The 17084-nt window shown below is 40.5% G+C and overlaps 1 protein-coding gene across 2 annotated transcripts in view; it reads left to right on the top strand.

The window, feature by feature from the left end:
* CLIP4 (CAP-Gly domain containing linker protein family member 4) overlaps positions 1-14096 on the top strand; it is a 32417-nt gene extending 18321 nt beyond the window's left edge. For both annotated transcript variants that reach the window (XM_077176043.1, XM_077176044.1), the window contains 9 exons: positions 536-671; positions 1384-1524; positions 4110-4193; positions 6902-7042; positions 7463-7591; positions 9816-9939; positions 10731-10795; positions 11456-11528; positions 12150-14096. In XM_077176043.1, coding sequence (XP_077032158.1) covers positions 536-671; positions 1384-1524; positions 4110-4193; positions 6902-7042; positions 7463-7591; positions 9816-9939; positions 10731-10795; positions 11456-11528; positions 12150-12477 — 1221 coding nt within the window. In that variant the 3' untranslated portion in view covers positions 12478-14096. The remainder of the gene's footprint in view (positions 1-535; positions 672-1383; positions 1525-4109; positions 4194-6901; positions 7043-7462; positions 7592-9815; positions 9940-10730; positions 10796-11455; positions 11529-12149) is intronic.
* The last annotated feature ends 2988 nt before the right edge of the window (positions 14097-17084 follow it).

The following is a 17084-nucleotide window of genomic DNA, read 5'->3' as shown; positions in this document are numbered from 1 at the left end:
TATGCTTATCTGTTCAGAGTTTGTGGTATTTATTGAAGCAACAGCAAATGTTTAAAACATTTTAAATGTTTAAAACATTTGCTGGCTTTTAAAATTTTGTTTAATCGTAAGGAAGGAATCTTTATGAATCTTCTCCAAAGAAAAAAATTATGCTCTGAAGTTTACCCTTGAACCTTTGCTGTATATATATATATATGTATATATATACACTTGTATGTGTGTATCTATGTAAACACAGATTTGTCTAATATTTCTATGGAACCCTCCAGTTCAGGCAGATACCTAGCCCTGATTCTGGAATTATTCTTGGATAAGCAGTGCAAGTAAAAACCTCTCACTAGGCATTTTGGAAAATGTATTGAGTGGTGTTGAAAGGTAGGAATGTGAATAAGTGAGGGAAATGATTTTTGCATTTTTGTGATGACTTGTCTTGCATTTTGGAGATGACTTGCTGTCTCTTTCATAACTGATACTATTTTCTCATGAACAATACTTTTCTAACAAACCCATTCTGTGTTGATGCTTTTTCTCTTAGGTTGGTACCTTAAGATTTTGTGGCACAACAGAATTTGCCAGTGGCCAGTGGGCTGGTGTAGAGCTGGATGAACCAGAAGGGAAGAACAATGGAAGTGTTGGAAAAGTCCAGTACTTCAAGTGTGCCCCAAAATGCGGTATAGCCTTTATTTTGTTTTTTCTTCAGTTTTTAAACCCCCACATTTTAAAGAGTACTGGAAGGTTTGAGCTGTTTGGGAGGATAAAAACAGGTAGCAGATTCTGTTGCTTTTCTTCATAGTGCTTTGTGTGATTTATTGGTTCTTTAGCTGGTCCTAAAGTTTTGGCTGCAGCTATTTGCAAAATGACTGAAGCCACCAACCAGTCAAAATTTCTGGTTCTTTCCTTGAAACTGTGAGATTTCCTTGTTTTTCATTGATATTGTTGAAAGGGCTTGTTTGTACTGTAACAATACTAGCTATGTTTCTTTACCTGCTTTGTCTTCCTTGGTCAGACATTCCTGCTTGTAGTTGTTTTCTAACTTTGAGCTTGAGGTATTTTAATTAAGGTGCTGTGGCCACACAGGGCATACAAAGGTGGTGTCTTTTGTAGCAGTGGAGACTGAACGTTACTGTTAGGATAAAAAGGAGATTCTAATTGATAGTCTGAGTGTTTCCAACTATTCTGTTCATGTTGCTTGATAAGGATTTTGATTTCACTGTTCTCTTGAGCTTGTCCTTCCTACCCTGCAAGTGCTTTGTCAGCATAGCAAGTTATGATGGCAGCTAAAAAAAAATCCCTGAATTAATTGGTGTGAGAGAGTAGCTGCAAAGTTTCATTACTTTACCATTATCCATGGTTCTTTGTTGGCACATACGACTTTTTCTCTAGGTATCTTTGCACCCCTTTCCAAAATAAGCAAGGCTTCTGATCACAAGAAAAGCTCCGTACGAAGCTCTTCCACGCGCTCTTCGCCTTTGGTCAAATCCAAGAAAGTAGATGTGACACACATAACTTCCAAAGTGAATTCTGGTGAGTATTTTCTTGCATGTTGACACAGGATGGAGAGATGCTAATCTTCAAGAATTAGTAAATCTTGGTATTAAAATTCTTGTTTGGAGTTAGTTCATAGCCTGGGACAAGGTGATAAGGTATTCATTAACTCCATGTTGTCCTGGTTGGAAGTTCACTGGCCTGTGGAGTGGTGCTGGAAGGACATTGTGTGAAGCTGTGATTTCAGTGATCTGATGTACTGTGACAGTTTCTACTCTTTACATACTCTATATAGAGAACCTCTCGCCACAACATTTATTCTTGAGCCATTAAAGTAATTTCTAATTGGCTGTGATAACAGTTAAGTGTCTCAACTTAATGAGGTTCTATTTACTAAGATATTCCTGGAGAATTTGCAAGGAATGAAAATCTAGTAAGTAATCTATACACCTTTATGCCTAGAAATTGAAGAGATGTATTTTCTTTCCATAAAGAAACTATTTAACTCATTGTATTTTATCTGTTAATTAAATTTTCTGAGTAAAACCAGTGCCAAATTAGAAGAGAGAGGTTGTCCTTGTAATAAGGCTGCACTCTGATTAGAGTTACGGGCTCAGTCTCTGGCTCTGGTTTACTTTCTTAGTAATTTGCTCAAGTTAGTTAATCCTTCTGTGTAAGTTCCCTCCCTGTGGAGTGAGTGATCCATGTTTTCTGACTGTTCAGGTTCCAAGCTGTTTGGAGAACAGGCTCTTCCCTGCTGTGTGCAGTGCTGGCCATGCATAATCTGGCCCCCCATGTTTGGCTGCCTATGTAATAATGTCAGTAAATATTTCATTGGCATTTCTTCTGCCTTTGAGACCTGTTCAGGTGACTCACACTAAGGCAACACAGCTTAAGGGATGGAAGATAACACACATTCCCATTGAATTTACCCAAGCACCCTAAAACACTGCACACTTTACCTGTAATATGCAGGGTATAGAAGCAATGCAGCAGGCTGGTGCCAGGAAAGGATGCATTTTGACAGCTTTTTTGGATGACTTATGTGACTTTTCTCTGCATAGATTGAGTGGGGAGTAAGTGTCTGTATTTACAATTAGCACAAGATTCAAGCTATTTATAAATGGGCATCTTGCATAAAAAGCTTCTTGGGATAAGCAGTTTGTTAGGAGTATTGCTCAGCAGCAGATCTGAGCTGCCTTCTTTTGTTAAATGTTTTTCTGTGTTTGATTCACTTTGCTGTGAACTGTTTGTAACCCATTAAACTATAATGGGAGGGACTTTTCCTTTGTCACTGACCTAGTTCAATCATAACCCACTTTTTCTGTCCCAAAGGTGCAGTTGTGTCTTTGTAAAATTTAAACATTTGATACCTTGCTTTGAGGTAGAAATCAGAGTCAGTTAAGCATCATCTGCCCAGGAGAGCTTACATCCACTGGATGTGAGTGTCTGGAAGCTGCTGTGTGCAGGGAACACAGCACAGAATTCCATGGCAATGAACATGCCTGGCTGAGTGGCTGGCAGGAGTGGGGCAAGGACAAAGCTGCAGAGGCAGAGCTTGGGTTTGCAGTGTTTATGTGCATCACCAGGTCACGTTTCTTTCCTTTAAACTTCCTCCCTGGAGTAAATTGGTTTATAATAATTTGAGAAAAATTAATATGCTTTTTGTAGATAAGGTTATAAGCTGCAAAGTAAAATATAATATTGTATAGGGGTTTTGAAATTTTATTTGGTTCTACTGGATTTGAATAATCCATCAGATTGATGAGAAAAGATCTTTTTCAAGTTTCTAGGAAAAGGATTACTGAGATAAAAATAAGAAATGTGTTACCAGTCACAAACAATTAGTTTTTTGATCTGATGCCTTAATGGCCTTAAAAATTTGGGAAATACTCTACATTCACAAACTAGTTCAGTCCCTGTGGCTGAATTAAGCTGAGAGATGTAGTTAAATAAAACAGATGTGATTTTTTCTTTCATGACAGGGAGGGGATAAATCATAGATAAGCTTGTTCTTCATTGATTTAAGGTAGGAAACTGTCAGAAATGCAAAATGAGTGTTTGCAAATTATAACTTAGGTGAGAGTATGAGTTCCTACACGTATCACAACATTGCTGCTCTGAGAGTTAGGCTCTTGAAAATCATACTGGCATGCTTACATCATTATTTGTAGTCTGAATGAAGATTTGACCTCAAATCTCTCTCAAAACCTTGATGTGTAATCTTTAAAGCAGAAATTATGAAATTAATACTGGTGAATAGTAGACCTTAAGTCTATGAAAGTGAATGTTATAGATATGAATGTTTGAAAGATTTAAATAAAAGTCCTTCAATATAAAATTAGTATTTTATAAACCATTTGTTTATTGTTTGGCAAGATAGTTTGGACTGGTTTAATGTGTTAAGGGGTTTAATATCTATGCTTATCCATCAAAATAATTCTGCAGTTCTCATTTTACCCATTTGTCAAGTGTCTAAGGAATTGTACAGTTTTATCAATTTTTTCATGCATCCAGTAATCTGAAAATCTGAATAATCTGCAAAAATTGTTTTTGTATGTGACTGTAAAATGATTGTTACTTGTTAGGATGTGTATATTTAATTGTATATATTCTTTTTATAGGCTTAAATATTGCAAAAAGAGACAGTGCTTCTGAAAACAACTTTCTGACTGCTAACAGGGGAAAAACTGTACCTGCAAAAGATGGTAATTAAATAATTTTAATTTTTTTTAACATGTTAAGAAAAATTCTTTGTGTGGTAGAAGCAGTATTATTGCTGCCCTACCTCTGTAAAAGCCCTGTATCTTCACTGTAGAAAGAAGCTGCCATGCTTGTTCAATTCAAGTCTCAAGCAGGCTGTAGGTATTTGGTTTTCTAGGAGCAAAGTAATTTGTGTGGATGTTTGGCTGGTGTTCTGTGTTGGTTTGGTAACCACCTCTGTCTGAACACTTGGGCAGGAACATGGGAAAGCCCTTAAAGCTGGCTCTTAGTAAATGATCTTGCAGAGGATCTGCAGAATTACCAGCTGAGGTTTTTGAGGGAGACCTTTTACCCTGTGTTGTTGCTGCCTCGATTTTAATATTCTGTTGGCTTTTTTCCTCTCCTCTATCTTTATGTTCGTGCTTCTGTAATAAAGCGTTACCATCTAACAGTGCTTAACAGTCTTGGTGTTGTGTCATGGCAGACTCACAAGAACAGGCTTCAAATATGAAAAGTGAAACTAACTTTTAAAGAGTGCCTTTTGCATGTGAATCATTCTCTGCAATTATCTGTTTTCACAATTAGATAACTTCTACCACAGCAGTACTTTGCTGAACTTGAAACACAAAGGGACCTTTCAGCTATCTCAAACAAACCCTAAAAGTTGTGTTTCCTTTGAAGTTTTGTCTACAAAATCATACTGTGTTGGTAAAAGCAGTGTTTATTTGGAATAATTTGTAGTGTGAATTTGAATACTCCTTCTTTAAGGCACAGAATCACAGAATAGTGATTCCCTTCCCTTGGAAGGGACCTTAAAGATCATCAAGGATCATTAAATATCATCACCCAACTTGTCTGGGTAACCTGTTCCAGTGTCTCCCACCCTCACAGGAAAGAATTTCTTCCTAATATCTAAGCCTCCTTTCTGTCAGCCTCTACCCCTTGTCCTGTCACTGCTTCCCCCCATGCACAGTCTCTCCATGTGTCTTCGAGGCCCCCCTCAGGCACTGAAAGGACACAGTGAGATTTCTCTGGGGCTGCCAAGCCCAGCTCTCTCAGCCTTTCCACACAGAAGAGATGCTCCATCCCTCTAAACATCTTCATGGCCTCCTTTGGACTGGCTCCAGCAGGTCTCTGAAGGAAGCATCTTTTTATAGCTTCTGTGAGTGAACAGTTCTGAATTCAGAAAAGACAACAACAACTGGATTTATAAAATATGACTTAGGAGTAAAGACTTGAAATTTGTGATTGTGTGATTAAAAAGCCAGAAGATGAGAGGCATAAAACTGGAAGCTTTGGAATACAAGGGGTGATATAACCCACTCTGCATGTATAGTGGGAGTAAAAAACCTTGATTTAAACTGCTGGTGATTGAGGTTTTATACTGGGGGGGAACCCTGTAAGGGATAATTATGTGGTGAGATACACTGCTGAGGAAGTCTTGAGATTTCCCTGATGGGAAGTTTTTAAGAACAGGCCAAATACTCACCTGTCAGGAGTGTTGTAACAAATAATTGTTTTGCCTGAAGGAAAAAGAATCAATTATATGGCCTGCTGAAGTCCTTTCTGCTCTTCCTTCTCCCATGCTGTGATTTCCCACAAAATGAAGTATCTTGATGACAGGTTTAGTTGGAGCAGTTCCTGTTGCATCCCTGTAAAAATGGTGGTCTGACCTCCAGTGAATGCATCCCTGGACTGGCTTTTAAATAAGAACATGTAGCGTGTGTCTGCAAATGTGCATGTGTATTTATGCCTTGGATATGGAGCTGAAGTTTGCCTGTTTAGTCACTATTTAGTCAGTAATTTGAATTTTCTTTATTGTAGCCTAACTGCAGTGAGTATTTCAGTCTTCAGATTTCTGTCCTTAGCTTTTGTTTGGACCCACTGCCTTTGCCTTTCCTCAGTTCTTCCTTACTGTTTTGGAAAATTGGAGAATTAAATTACATTGAACAAATGAACCCTGTGTTGATACCAAGCTGTTTGCCAAAACTAATGGATTAAGCTTCTCAAAACTCTGGAAAGTTTGATAAGCAATATTATCTTAATTTTTCACATTGATAAGCTGAGGCATAGATGAGTCTTGCTGCATCCTGCTTCATTTTGGGTAGAAGGGGTTAAGAAGGGGGAGAAGAGGAAGAGCCTTGAAAAGGAAGTAGGAAAGATGAACATAAGTCTTATTGGACAGTTTAGACTTTAGGGTTTGCAAATGGAAATAAAAGTGATTTATTTCCCATTCTTGTTTTATAGTACAGATTTTAATATTAATACAGTATGTAATGGAATATAGTAGGCTTTAATCCAGGCAATAATTCACTTACATAATATCACCTTCCTTCCACTTCTCATCAAATCTTTAGTAGGCTGGGTGCTGAAAGGCTGGTGGTACGATCTCTTACTACTAAAGCTCACATATTTTAATAAATGTGCTTGGGACTGTTTAGATGAACTTTCATAGAATAATAAAGATGGGCTTTTGGAGACCTCTTCTAGCATCAGCTGTCGCCACATTCCCAAGGCAGGGTCATGTGCACCCATGTCATTCCTGACACGTGTTTGTGCAAACACTGCATAACAAGCTCTAACTTTGGCTCTTCACTTGTATTCTGTGCATGGACAGCAGATAACTTCAACATTACAAAAGCTTTCCCTTCTGCCTAATCTGTCCTTTTCCAAATTATAATCCCTGAAGGACAATTTTCATTTATGTCTTTAGGTTTTCCTGGGTACAGCAGCTCTTCCTCTTCGACTGCCTCCTTGGAAGGGAAACGGAATTACTCCAAGAAGAGGAACTCAACGAGCAGCAGTAAAAAGGCCCTGACCAGAGTGTCTTCTGCCTCATCTAAGATTAGTGCTGGTATGGTCTGTTGCATTGAGGTGTATTTTCACAGGGGGGAGTTCACTGCTATGCTAAGTACTTATGTAGAACTGCTTGTGTTGTTTCAGAATGTGAGTTAGTTCGAGAAAGACACTTGTGAAGTAGTTTAACCATAAACCTAAGTTTGGCAACTTCTAGAAGGATTTTTGTGATGTCTTCAAGATGCAAAGTGTTTTTACAGTTGGCCACTCTACCTTTTCAGAGCAGAGAAAAGGCTGTAGTTCAGTTTTTGTGCTGCACAAAGCAAGTTTTTGTCTAAGCAAAATTTGTGTTGCCATGTGTGGAAGGTACACTGCATTAGAGATAAATACTCTCTTCACTAATCACTTGGCTTGCTATTGAAAGCTTTCTTAAAGATTTAATCTCACTAATTTCAGGTCTTGTTCTTGTCTTGTTCAGGGTTGTATAGTTCCCCAACCACGAGGAAAAATGCTCTTGATGGAGAAATCCAGGTTGGAGACAGAGTACTGGTGGTGGGACAGAGAACAGGCACTGTTAGATTTTGTGGGACAACAAAATTTGCACCAGGTATGTGCAGTGCTCTGTGTATGTCCAAATTAGTATGGGATAGCTTACATGTGAGCACATGAATGGAAATCCATCTTTTCCATCGCTCCTTCCAAAAGAATTCTAAATTTAAATTGGTTTGTTTCCAAGTTTGTTCTTTCTCTCTCTCTCTCTCTTCCCCTCTCCCTCTTATGTTTCACTGAATATGTTTTTTACTTTAATGCAACTGTCAGGAAAAAATAATTGTTTAAAATGTGACTTTTATTTGTCCACTTTACGTAGGAGAGATACTTTGATATTGAAGTTGTAGGTATTACAGAATCACAGAATATTCTGGGTTGGAAGGGAACCACAAGGATTACAGAGTCCAGCTTCTTAACAAAGCTTTTTGAAAATCCTCAGTTTAGTCTCTGAAGTGGTATGTAGTTTATTGAGCTCACATTCATTTACTCCTTACTTTTTGTATTAAGGCTTTTTGACACAGCTTGTCTCTTGCAGTAGTGGCACTCTTTGCCATGTACCAGTCTCATTTCTTAGCTTATTGGCTTCTTTAAGAGGGTAGCTGTGAACATTAAAATTTTAACTAACAAACCTTTAGGTCACAAGATTAATAAAATTCCAAATGCCTCAAGAAGCCCCAACCCCTACCACCATTTTCTCATCCTTCTCCCTTTCAGCTTCTCCTTTCCTCTTGCTTAAAACTACTTTGCAGTGAAGCCAAGTGCTGTCAAAGGCTGCATTGTGGAAATCAGTTTTGAATCTAATATTGTAACCAAATTTATCTTCTCTGTGGCCCTGTCTATAATCTTTCTGCAAGAGTAATGCAGAAGCATTGGTAAGTGATGGTGTGAGCACCTGCTCTGGCTGAGGGCTGTCTCATTGGTGGGTGTCTGGCAATGCTCTGTGTTGACACTGGGTGGCATCAGCATTTAAAAAACCCCATCAGGATGCAAGGTCGTGGTACAGGCTCTGTATTGTTTCATCCCTGCCCCGTTCCCAGTTTCACTGTGGGCAGCCCTTGCTCAGGTACTGCAGTGCCCTGAGGGACACTTCAATGTCACCCCTCTTTGTGTTGTTGCTGAGGAAGTGATCAGGGAGAAAAAGGCTGTTTCCCACATACACTGACAACTGTGAAATCTGAAAGCTGTTTGACAATGTGAAGTCTCCTCCCTCTCTGCTTTAAATCAGGAACATAATTTTTTGGAGGAAAACACGCTATTGTAAGAAGTGAGGATGGAAAGATGACAAATCATCACCATTTGCTAACCCAGTAATTTATAGAAAATGTAGCAGATGCATGTTTAAGTATTTCAGTTCTAATGTGTATCAAAGCTCTGGAACTTATCCAAGGTTTGTTCCTTCTGCTGCAATGCAGATCTTTATTTAATTCTAAAAGTGGAAAGGGGGGAACTTCTGATATACTGAGCCCTTCTAATTCATAAGCTGTCATTCTTGAGTTTCTTGAGCTGATAATTAGAGTTACGGTTTTATCCAGTGCCTTAGTACCAAGTGACTTGTATTAAATTCTGAATCTTCTGGGGATGGATAGCATAAGGACTACTAATGGAGTATGAAATTTAGCACCTTTGTGTAATTAGCTCACATTTATCACAGGTTATGAATGATCAAGCTCGTTAACATCTTGCTGCCTATTCAGTGTTCTGTATGAAATTAATTGATGGCCAGTCCCAATTTTTGCACTCTTCTCTTGATATCACACGACCAGCCTTGCAATTTGTATTAATTATAACTTGCTAGAAAGAGGGAGGAATGAATTAATATCAAAACTTTAATTTTACTGTTGATGATCTCAGATGAGGCATAAACCATGTGGTCAGAGGAATGAAGAGGTAAATGTGAAACAGCAGTGCTGGTCTTTGCTGTCTCCTTGTTGTCCAGTAGCCAGTAATGCTCAGTAACACTCTATTTTACTTTAGTATGTATATGTATATATATATATATTCCTCAAATGTTTTAACTTTTTTGTATTAATTAAAATGTCAGTAATTTTATTGAAAGCATATAAAAATGCTGAGATAATTAGATCTATTAGGTTACAATTTTTGCATAATTGCATAGATAGCTATTTTATAATATTCCTATTTACTATTAGCATCTTGATATTTTCTGACTAGAAACTGTTATCCTTGATGTGTGTGAATGCCAACTGTGCCAGTGGTCAAGATGAAGAAAAGCCTGTAGTGTTTTGTTCCAAATGCCCTGTTTTTACTGTTTTGCAATGTAGGGTTCTGGTGTGGGATTGAACTGGACAAGCCCCACGGGAAGAACGATGGCTCCGTGGGAGGAGTGCAGTACTTCAGCTGCCTTCCCAGATATGGCATATTTGCACCCCCATCTCGTGTACAGAGGTGAGCACTGCAGCTCTTGTCATGTTGGGGTTGCCAAATGATTTCTTAATACATTTTCCAACGCGGAACAAATTTTTGAACGCATACAGAAGATACAAATGTTTTCTTCTGCAAATGTAAGTTTATAACCTCCATTAAAAATATGGTGGTTTTAGATCAGCTTTTTGAAAGCAGAATGTAAAAATAGAGACACATCTCTACTGTTTCTCTTGAAACTACCTGAAGTATTTTTATTCCAGGGCCTCTGATACTCTGTGTTCATTAAACCTTAGTTTCATGAATTAAACCTTACTTTCATGACCCAATCCTGATGTGTTCTGCTAAATGCAATTATAAAAGGAAATTGCCCTTGCACATGACTAAAAAAGGCTCTTTTCATCCCAGCTAACTGCACAGAGGATCCAAAGCCTGCACCACTTGCTTGTAGTCTCTTCCTTAGCTTCCAGGAAAAGCATCCAAGGAGTTCTGTACTCTTTCCTCCTGTATGTTGTTACTCTGCCAGACATGTTCTTGCTTTTATTTCTCTGAATAAGCCAGCTCAGGCAAACTCTTAGCAACTTGCCTCAGAATGATGCCTGCTGTCTCAGTGAGTGAGAGGCAAGTAACTCAAATACTCTGACTTTCTCCAGGCATGTCTTGCACAGCAGCCTGAGTGCAGCAGGAATGCTGGTGTCTCTTGGGGGCAGATGGAGAAGGAAAGAATGAAAACCTCATCAATATTTGACAAGAAGCCAGTAGGTTTGTTCAGAGTTGAGTTGAAATGACCTCTTCATTGTGTTACTGCTTTTCAGACTGACTGGTTCTCTGGATTCTCTCACAGAGACTTCGTGGAGTAAAGTAACTCACACTTTTCCAGGTAGGAGCGGGAGACACTGGGATTTGGGTGAGGCAGGCCCTGCTCTGCAGCCTGAACCATCTGCACAAAGCCAACTTCTCTCTTCTTCTGAAGAGATTTTCAGGGACCCCAAATGCCAGCCGACAGTCTGGCTGCTCCCTTTCCAAAAATCTAGCCTGGAGAAGGAACTGTGGAGTACTGTATTGATCTTAACACTTTCCTGGCAGAAAGAATTGTCAGTTATGATTGCTGGCAGTCTTCCCTTACTGCTAATACTGCTTGCTAATCAGAGGGAAAGGGAAATGGAACCTGCTCCTTAACACAAATTGAGATTGATGAAGGGATCAGTGGGGGGATGTGCCTATGAAATTACTAAAACTTGTGTGATGTACTTGAAGTAGTTGGTTTTCTTTTCCTCTATTTTAGCTTCTCATGAAAAGACCTTCAAATTGCCCTTGTTTGGTTTGTTTAATTTAATTTCTGTTCCTTCTGAAAAGCCAAACATATTATAGGCATATATATTTGTGAGAAATTTCGTCATTTAATTTCCAAATTAGAGGGGAGAATGTGCAGCAAATGTAGTGGAAGCAGTATAAAAAAACGCACAAAGAATACGTGTTCATAAAAGTGTTTCTTTTTTCCTTAAGAAGTCCTACACAGGTTATTAATCTTTCCACTCAGGTTTTAGACGCAGTCTAAGCAGCACTTCTGCCTCTTCACAAAAGGAGATAAACAGAAGAAATGCCTTTGTTAGGTGAGTGTTATGAGTTTCAAGTGGCTGTTAGCTTTGCTCAAAAAAACTCTTCATGCATACAGGATATCTAGACCTTTACATGTTTTTTTTTTCCAAAATGAGCCAGTAGTACACTGTTTTTCCATGGGCATCCAGGAGTACAGTCCTAGAAATCAGGTTGGCATTAAAGTTGTTTTCCAATCATATTCTCCAAATACTTGTATTTTCACAAAGCTGGGTGAAAATACACCACCAGAGGCTCTTGGTAAAGGACTTCACTTTGTTCTGGTGATCCCAACTGACAGTTGTATGTTAAAAGTTGTTTCAGTTAAACTGTTTTGAGCCCCAAATAAAATGTTTTGTATGGCTTAATTTACCAATACTATCACCTGCTGTAAATACTGTAGATCGTAGCACTGGGTGAAGGAAATTGCTTTTCCAATACTTGAGACTGCGGAGTGCAGCAGCCTGTTACTGTTATTTCATGGTTTGTTAGTTACATGAGATCGAACCCAGTTTTTCTAAAAAGGGATTTGAGGGTGTGTTTTTCCCCCCACGCACTTCCTTGAATTACAGATTCCCCTTGGATGTTTTATAACAAAACAAAAAAGACTTTTTTTGTTCCCTTTCCTTTCTGGCTAGGTCCAAGAGCTCCGTGCTGCGGCGCAGCTGGAGCAGCAGCAGCAGCAGCGCAGCTCCCTGCGAGGGGCCCGTGAAGCTGCACGAGGGCTCCCAGGTCCTGCTGAGCAGCTCCAACGAGATGGGCACCATCAGGTACATCGGCCCCACGGACTTTGCCCCGGGCGTGTGGCTGGGGCTGGAGCTCCGCAGCGCCAAGGGCAAGAACGACGGCTCGGTGGGGCAGAGGCGCTACTTCAGCTGCAGGCTGAACCACGGCGTGCTGGTGCGCCCCAGCAGGGTCACCTACCGCGGCATCAACGGCGCCAGGCTGGTGGATGACATCTGCTGAGCCCCACGCAGCGCGGGAGGGAAGGGAAGGAGGATTTCAAAGCACAAAGGAACCCCGCCTACAACGCAAACGTGTTTCGGGATCTTTACATCTGCATTTGCATTTTACATATAAAAGTGTATATGTATGTGTGTGTATATAATATATATATTTTCTATAAATATATATATATATATAAAATAGAGAGAGAAAAAAGTGTTCAGTCATGTTAAGGAGTAAAACCGCCGTTAATTTTCTCTTACTTTAATGACCCTTGCCTGGAAGGTTATTAAAGCATCTTGGGTTTAAGATGCTGCATCATTTGAAAACCATTCCAGTTGGAGAACAAGAGTGTCTGCAGCATTCTCTAAAGCTCCTGTGTGGTTCATGCAGTATTCAGAGGGTTTTTCTCCATGTAGTAATGAACTGGAAATGTTTGTGCTTTGCCTGCTTTTGACAGTGGAGGTGGTTGATGGGTGACATTAGCCTGGTTCATGGGCACTTTGTCAATTCCAATACCAGCTGCTAGCAATAAAAAAGGAGGAAAAGTAAAAGCCAAACCCCCACCCTCCCCACCCTTTTCCAAACAGTTGTGGAGTATTTTTGCATTTTACTGTTCAGATCTCTCTTCCTCTTTCCCCCTCCTCCTCTCCTCCTCTTCATAATACAAAAGGGCTGATAAATACAAGGATTTGCCCCTCTCCTAGTGAAGAGCAGCAATTAATAAGCCTTTAAAAAGCACAAATATGCTGCATGTCAGTCTGTACAGTAACAAGCACTTTTTGTTCTGCATTTGTAGAACGAGCTACTTACCAGATGCACTCTTTAAAATAATGCACTTTGCACTCTCCTGGAGAGCTTACCCTCATTTTTAGAGACTATTTTTTTGTTTGGGGTGCTGCAGGCAATGAGTATCACAGTTTTAAAATGCAAATAAACCCAGAGTGGAAGACATAGTTCCCTTATCATAAATATTTAGTCTGTATAAATACAGCAAGGTAATTCCTGCCAATGGTATGGAACAGATACAGGGTTTTCAAGCAAGCTGTTGCCATTATTTGATTAGTTTGTGACACTGTTTCTTTTTGTTTGCTTTGGAACAGTTTCCAGTATAATTTTTTTGTGAGATCTTATGATGACTTAAGGATAATTTTAGGTACAGCACTGTAATGGGCCTTTGTGTGACATCATTTGTGTATCAGCCTTTTAGAACAGCTAATCTTTTGTCCATGTTTTAAACATAGAATGTATTTTAATTGCTCAGCATATGTAAACATTATCTTAACTGGATGGGTTTGTGTTCCAGAACAGTCCTTTTACTCTTAAATTATTTGCTTGCTCTTGCCTACTTGAATAAGTGATACTTTACATCATAATATCCTATTTTTAGACAGAATCCTGCTGCTGTAACCTTCTTTTAAATGTTGCTGTAGTTATTTTTCCTGATCTGTATTTAAAATAATGCATATTGTATTCTAACTCATGGGAATTTTGACTATAGAAGCTGTAAATTTTGAATGTAAAAAAAGAGAGTAATGCTTTATATTTAGAGATGCAGATATTCAGTGATGTACTGAACTTTATCTGTCTAATATCTGTTTCCTGCTGATATTAATAAAATGAAACCCTATTAAATAGTAGAGCAAAGAGAATTTTCGTGGCGTCTTTACAGAATGTACATTTCTTACTTCTGTTCTCCTGTACAAATTAAATGCAGGGAGCTCAGTGAGCTGTGATCCAGAAGGTTTTCTCTCCTTGCTCTTCAGCACAGAACTGCCAGCTCCAAGCAAAGCAGTGGAGTTTCTGTGAGGAGACACTCATTACCAGGAATGCTCTTTTCCCTGCCTGACCAGATGGAATGGGTGGAAGTGCTTTATCTGAGGGGCAGCTGGAGTTCTCCAGGAGGAGGTATGGGAAGAAGTGTGTGGGTGAGGCAGCAAGGTGGGGCAGCTTGTTGGGAGCCACAGCATTTCTGTGTGGTCTGTCTTGCACAGATGATTTAGTGGGAGCTTGTTTTTGCTGCAGGGCTCTCAGGCTGCAGCTTGCACAGCTCTGCAGCTCCACACAGTTCAGCTGGAAGCAGGGCCTGGGCCTCACTGAAGCTGCCTGATGGAGGGAGAGGGCACAGGCACCATCTGGCACTGGTGTGTTGTGCTCTGCCTTCCATTTCAGCTGCAGCCAGCAGCACATCTCTGCTGGAAGCTCTGGCTGTGAGTGGCTCGAGCAGTGTAGCTCAGAGGAGCAGTCTCACTGTTATCAGGATGGAGCTGTTCTGGTAGCTCTCAGAATCTTCTGGCAGGAAGCAAGAAGCACTGTAAAATTATGCTGTCTGAAACAGAAATAAATCAGTCCATTCCAGAAAGGATTACTGATGGCTCTCTTCAAGGTGATGAGGGGAAGGGATTTGTGCTTCCCTAAAGCCAAGGTAAGTTGCCATAATCCTTTACTCCAACTCTTACAGGAGGACACTGTGTCATAAAGAAAATTCTGAAAATAAGTGGCAGTGAAGTTTGAAATTAGGTGCTGTGCAGAGGGCTGTACTATCACAGTCCCTGACTGGTTAGAAAAAAAGCCAAATGATCCTCAAAGTCCTGAGAAACTACATAAATAAAACATTATGTGTAGTTTATAAATAAGCAGATGGTCCCCAGCAATTCTGTGCTCTCTCTGCAGACTCTGAGGCCAGTCCTTGTCCCACACACAGCATGTGAAGAAAATGTCCTTCAATACTCTTAGCAATTAAATCTTACAAGTTTTCTTGAACACTGGCTGGAAAGGAGAGACCACAGGTGCACGTGACAGGGGGATGAGAATTTTCTTGAGGTGTCTGAGGATGGAGAATTAATTTCTAGGGAGCTCAGCTGAGCTGGACTCGGTGACTGCTCTGCAGATGGTGACAGTAATGGTTTTCTGGGCAGGGAGCCTGCGCCTTCAGAGTGCTGCACACAGGTCCAAGGCTGGCTCTGCAGAGCTGCAAGACACAGCACAGTTCCTCTTACAAATAATTAACTCTGTCACCTGGAGGAGGTGGCAAATCCAGCCTTTCTGTCATGGTTGTTCCAGAGTTCAGAGTTTGCAGAAGCCTTGTCAAGGACCAGGTGGGAACTGAAACTGTCCACAAAAGCCACATAGCAGAGTACCCACCTGCATCCTTTTCCCTGCCTGGCTGCAGACTGACAACTCTGGGAAAAAGGGGAATTACAGCAGAGATTTCCAGGCAGTGCCAGATCCAAACCAGGCTGTGGTGGCTGGCTGCTGACCAGCCCTGTTCCTGGAAGATCATAGGAGAGCTCCTTTTTGAGTTAAGACAGGGAAGAAAAGGAGGGAGGGGAGAGGTGCCTACTGGAAAAGTCTTGTTAACCAAAGCAGAGCACTATCCTGCTGTAGAATGTGCACATGAAGGAGGACATTTATCTATAGTAAGCCAGTCCTAATTTCAAGGAGCATTTCATGAGAATGCAGCTGCCTGGGCCATAGGAGTGATATGGAATGGGATAAAAAGTGAGTGTTTCAGGGCAGAAGCTATCTCTTCCTAGAATTGTCACAAGATTCAATAGTCTCATTTTCAATACTGAATATGAATTAAAATACATCTTACAGGTAGACCTACCCTCAGTCCAGACTCAAAGGCTGTCTTAGATGCATACCTTTAGAAAAACACCCAAATGCTATCTTCAGCCATATCCTTTGTTCTGTTTTTGTACAGTTTGCTGTGGGTAAAAGCCAGCCTTCCTTGGGACAGAAGGAAGGGCACCTTCCCCTGTAAGAAACTTGGTGTATAGCATCTTGTACCAGCTTGCAAGGCAAGATGTATTCTATTTGCTGTGTGGCAGTTGTCTTTTGGCAAGTGGGCAGTTTTTCCTTACCTCTTCCACACCCACTCCTCCCTCCAGGGAGATATCTGCTGATAAGAGGCTGTTGAATGTCACTGCATGGCTGATAAGAACTACAGCATCCCACTGGGAGATGCTCCGCCCAGAGGGAGGAGCCAAGCATTTCTACCTGGAGATAATCTGGAGATTCTGGAGTACCAGCATGGCATCTCCACTGGATTTCCCAGAGGAACAGCAGCTGCCTCTTCTTCCAGGGGATCTTCAGAGGAAGACTACACCCTTTTCTACAGGATCCCTGCTCCAGCAGAACCACACCTGCCACTCCAGGAGGACTGCAGCCACAATTTCAATTGGACTGCTACCAACACCCTGACCAACAGGGTGTCAGGTTGGGTTCTGACTCTGTCAGTGTTGTTCTAGTGTACTGCATTGTTTATTTTATCCTTTTATTCTCTTCCCTATTAAAGAACTGTTATTCCTGCTCCCATATTTGTTGTCTGAGATTCCCTAATTTAAATTTTATAGCAATTCAGAGGGAGGGGGTTTACATTTTCCGTTTCAGGGAGGCTGCTGCCCTCCTTAGCAGGCACCTGTCTTTCTAAACCAAGACACATCTGCAATGTAAAGAGGTCTGGAACAGTTGCTGCAAACCCCAAAAGGTGACTCGGGGTACCACCAAACCTACTCCTTAGAGTGTTCATCACCTTAATAATTCTGCAACTTTGCCAAGTAAAAATGGATGTCCAGAGACATCTGGACATTGATCCAATCATTGCACAGCCCAACACAGAGAAA

Source organism: Agelaius phoeniceus, chromosome 3 (assembly GCF_051311805.1).
Source record: "Agelaius phoeniceus isolate bAgePho1 chromosome 3, bAgePho1.hap1, whole genome shotgun sequence".
Taxonomy (NCBI): Eukaryota; Metazoa; Chordata; class Aves; order Passeriformes; family Icteridae; genus Agelaius; species Agelaius phoeniceus.
Note: the sequence above shows the minus strand (reverse complement) of the source record. Positions and strands in the feature narration are given on the sequence as shown.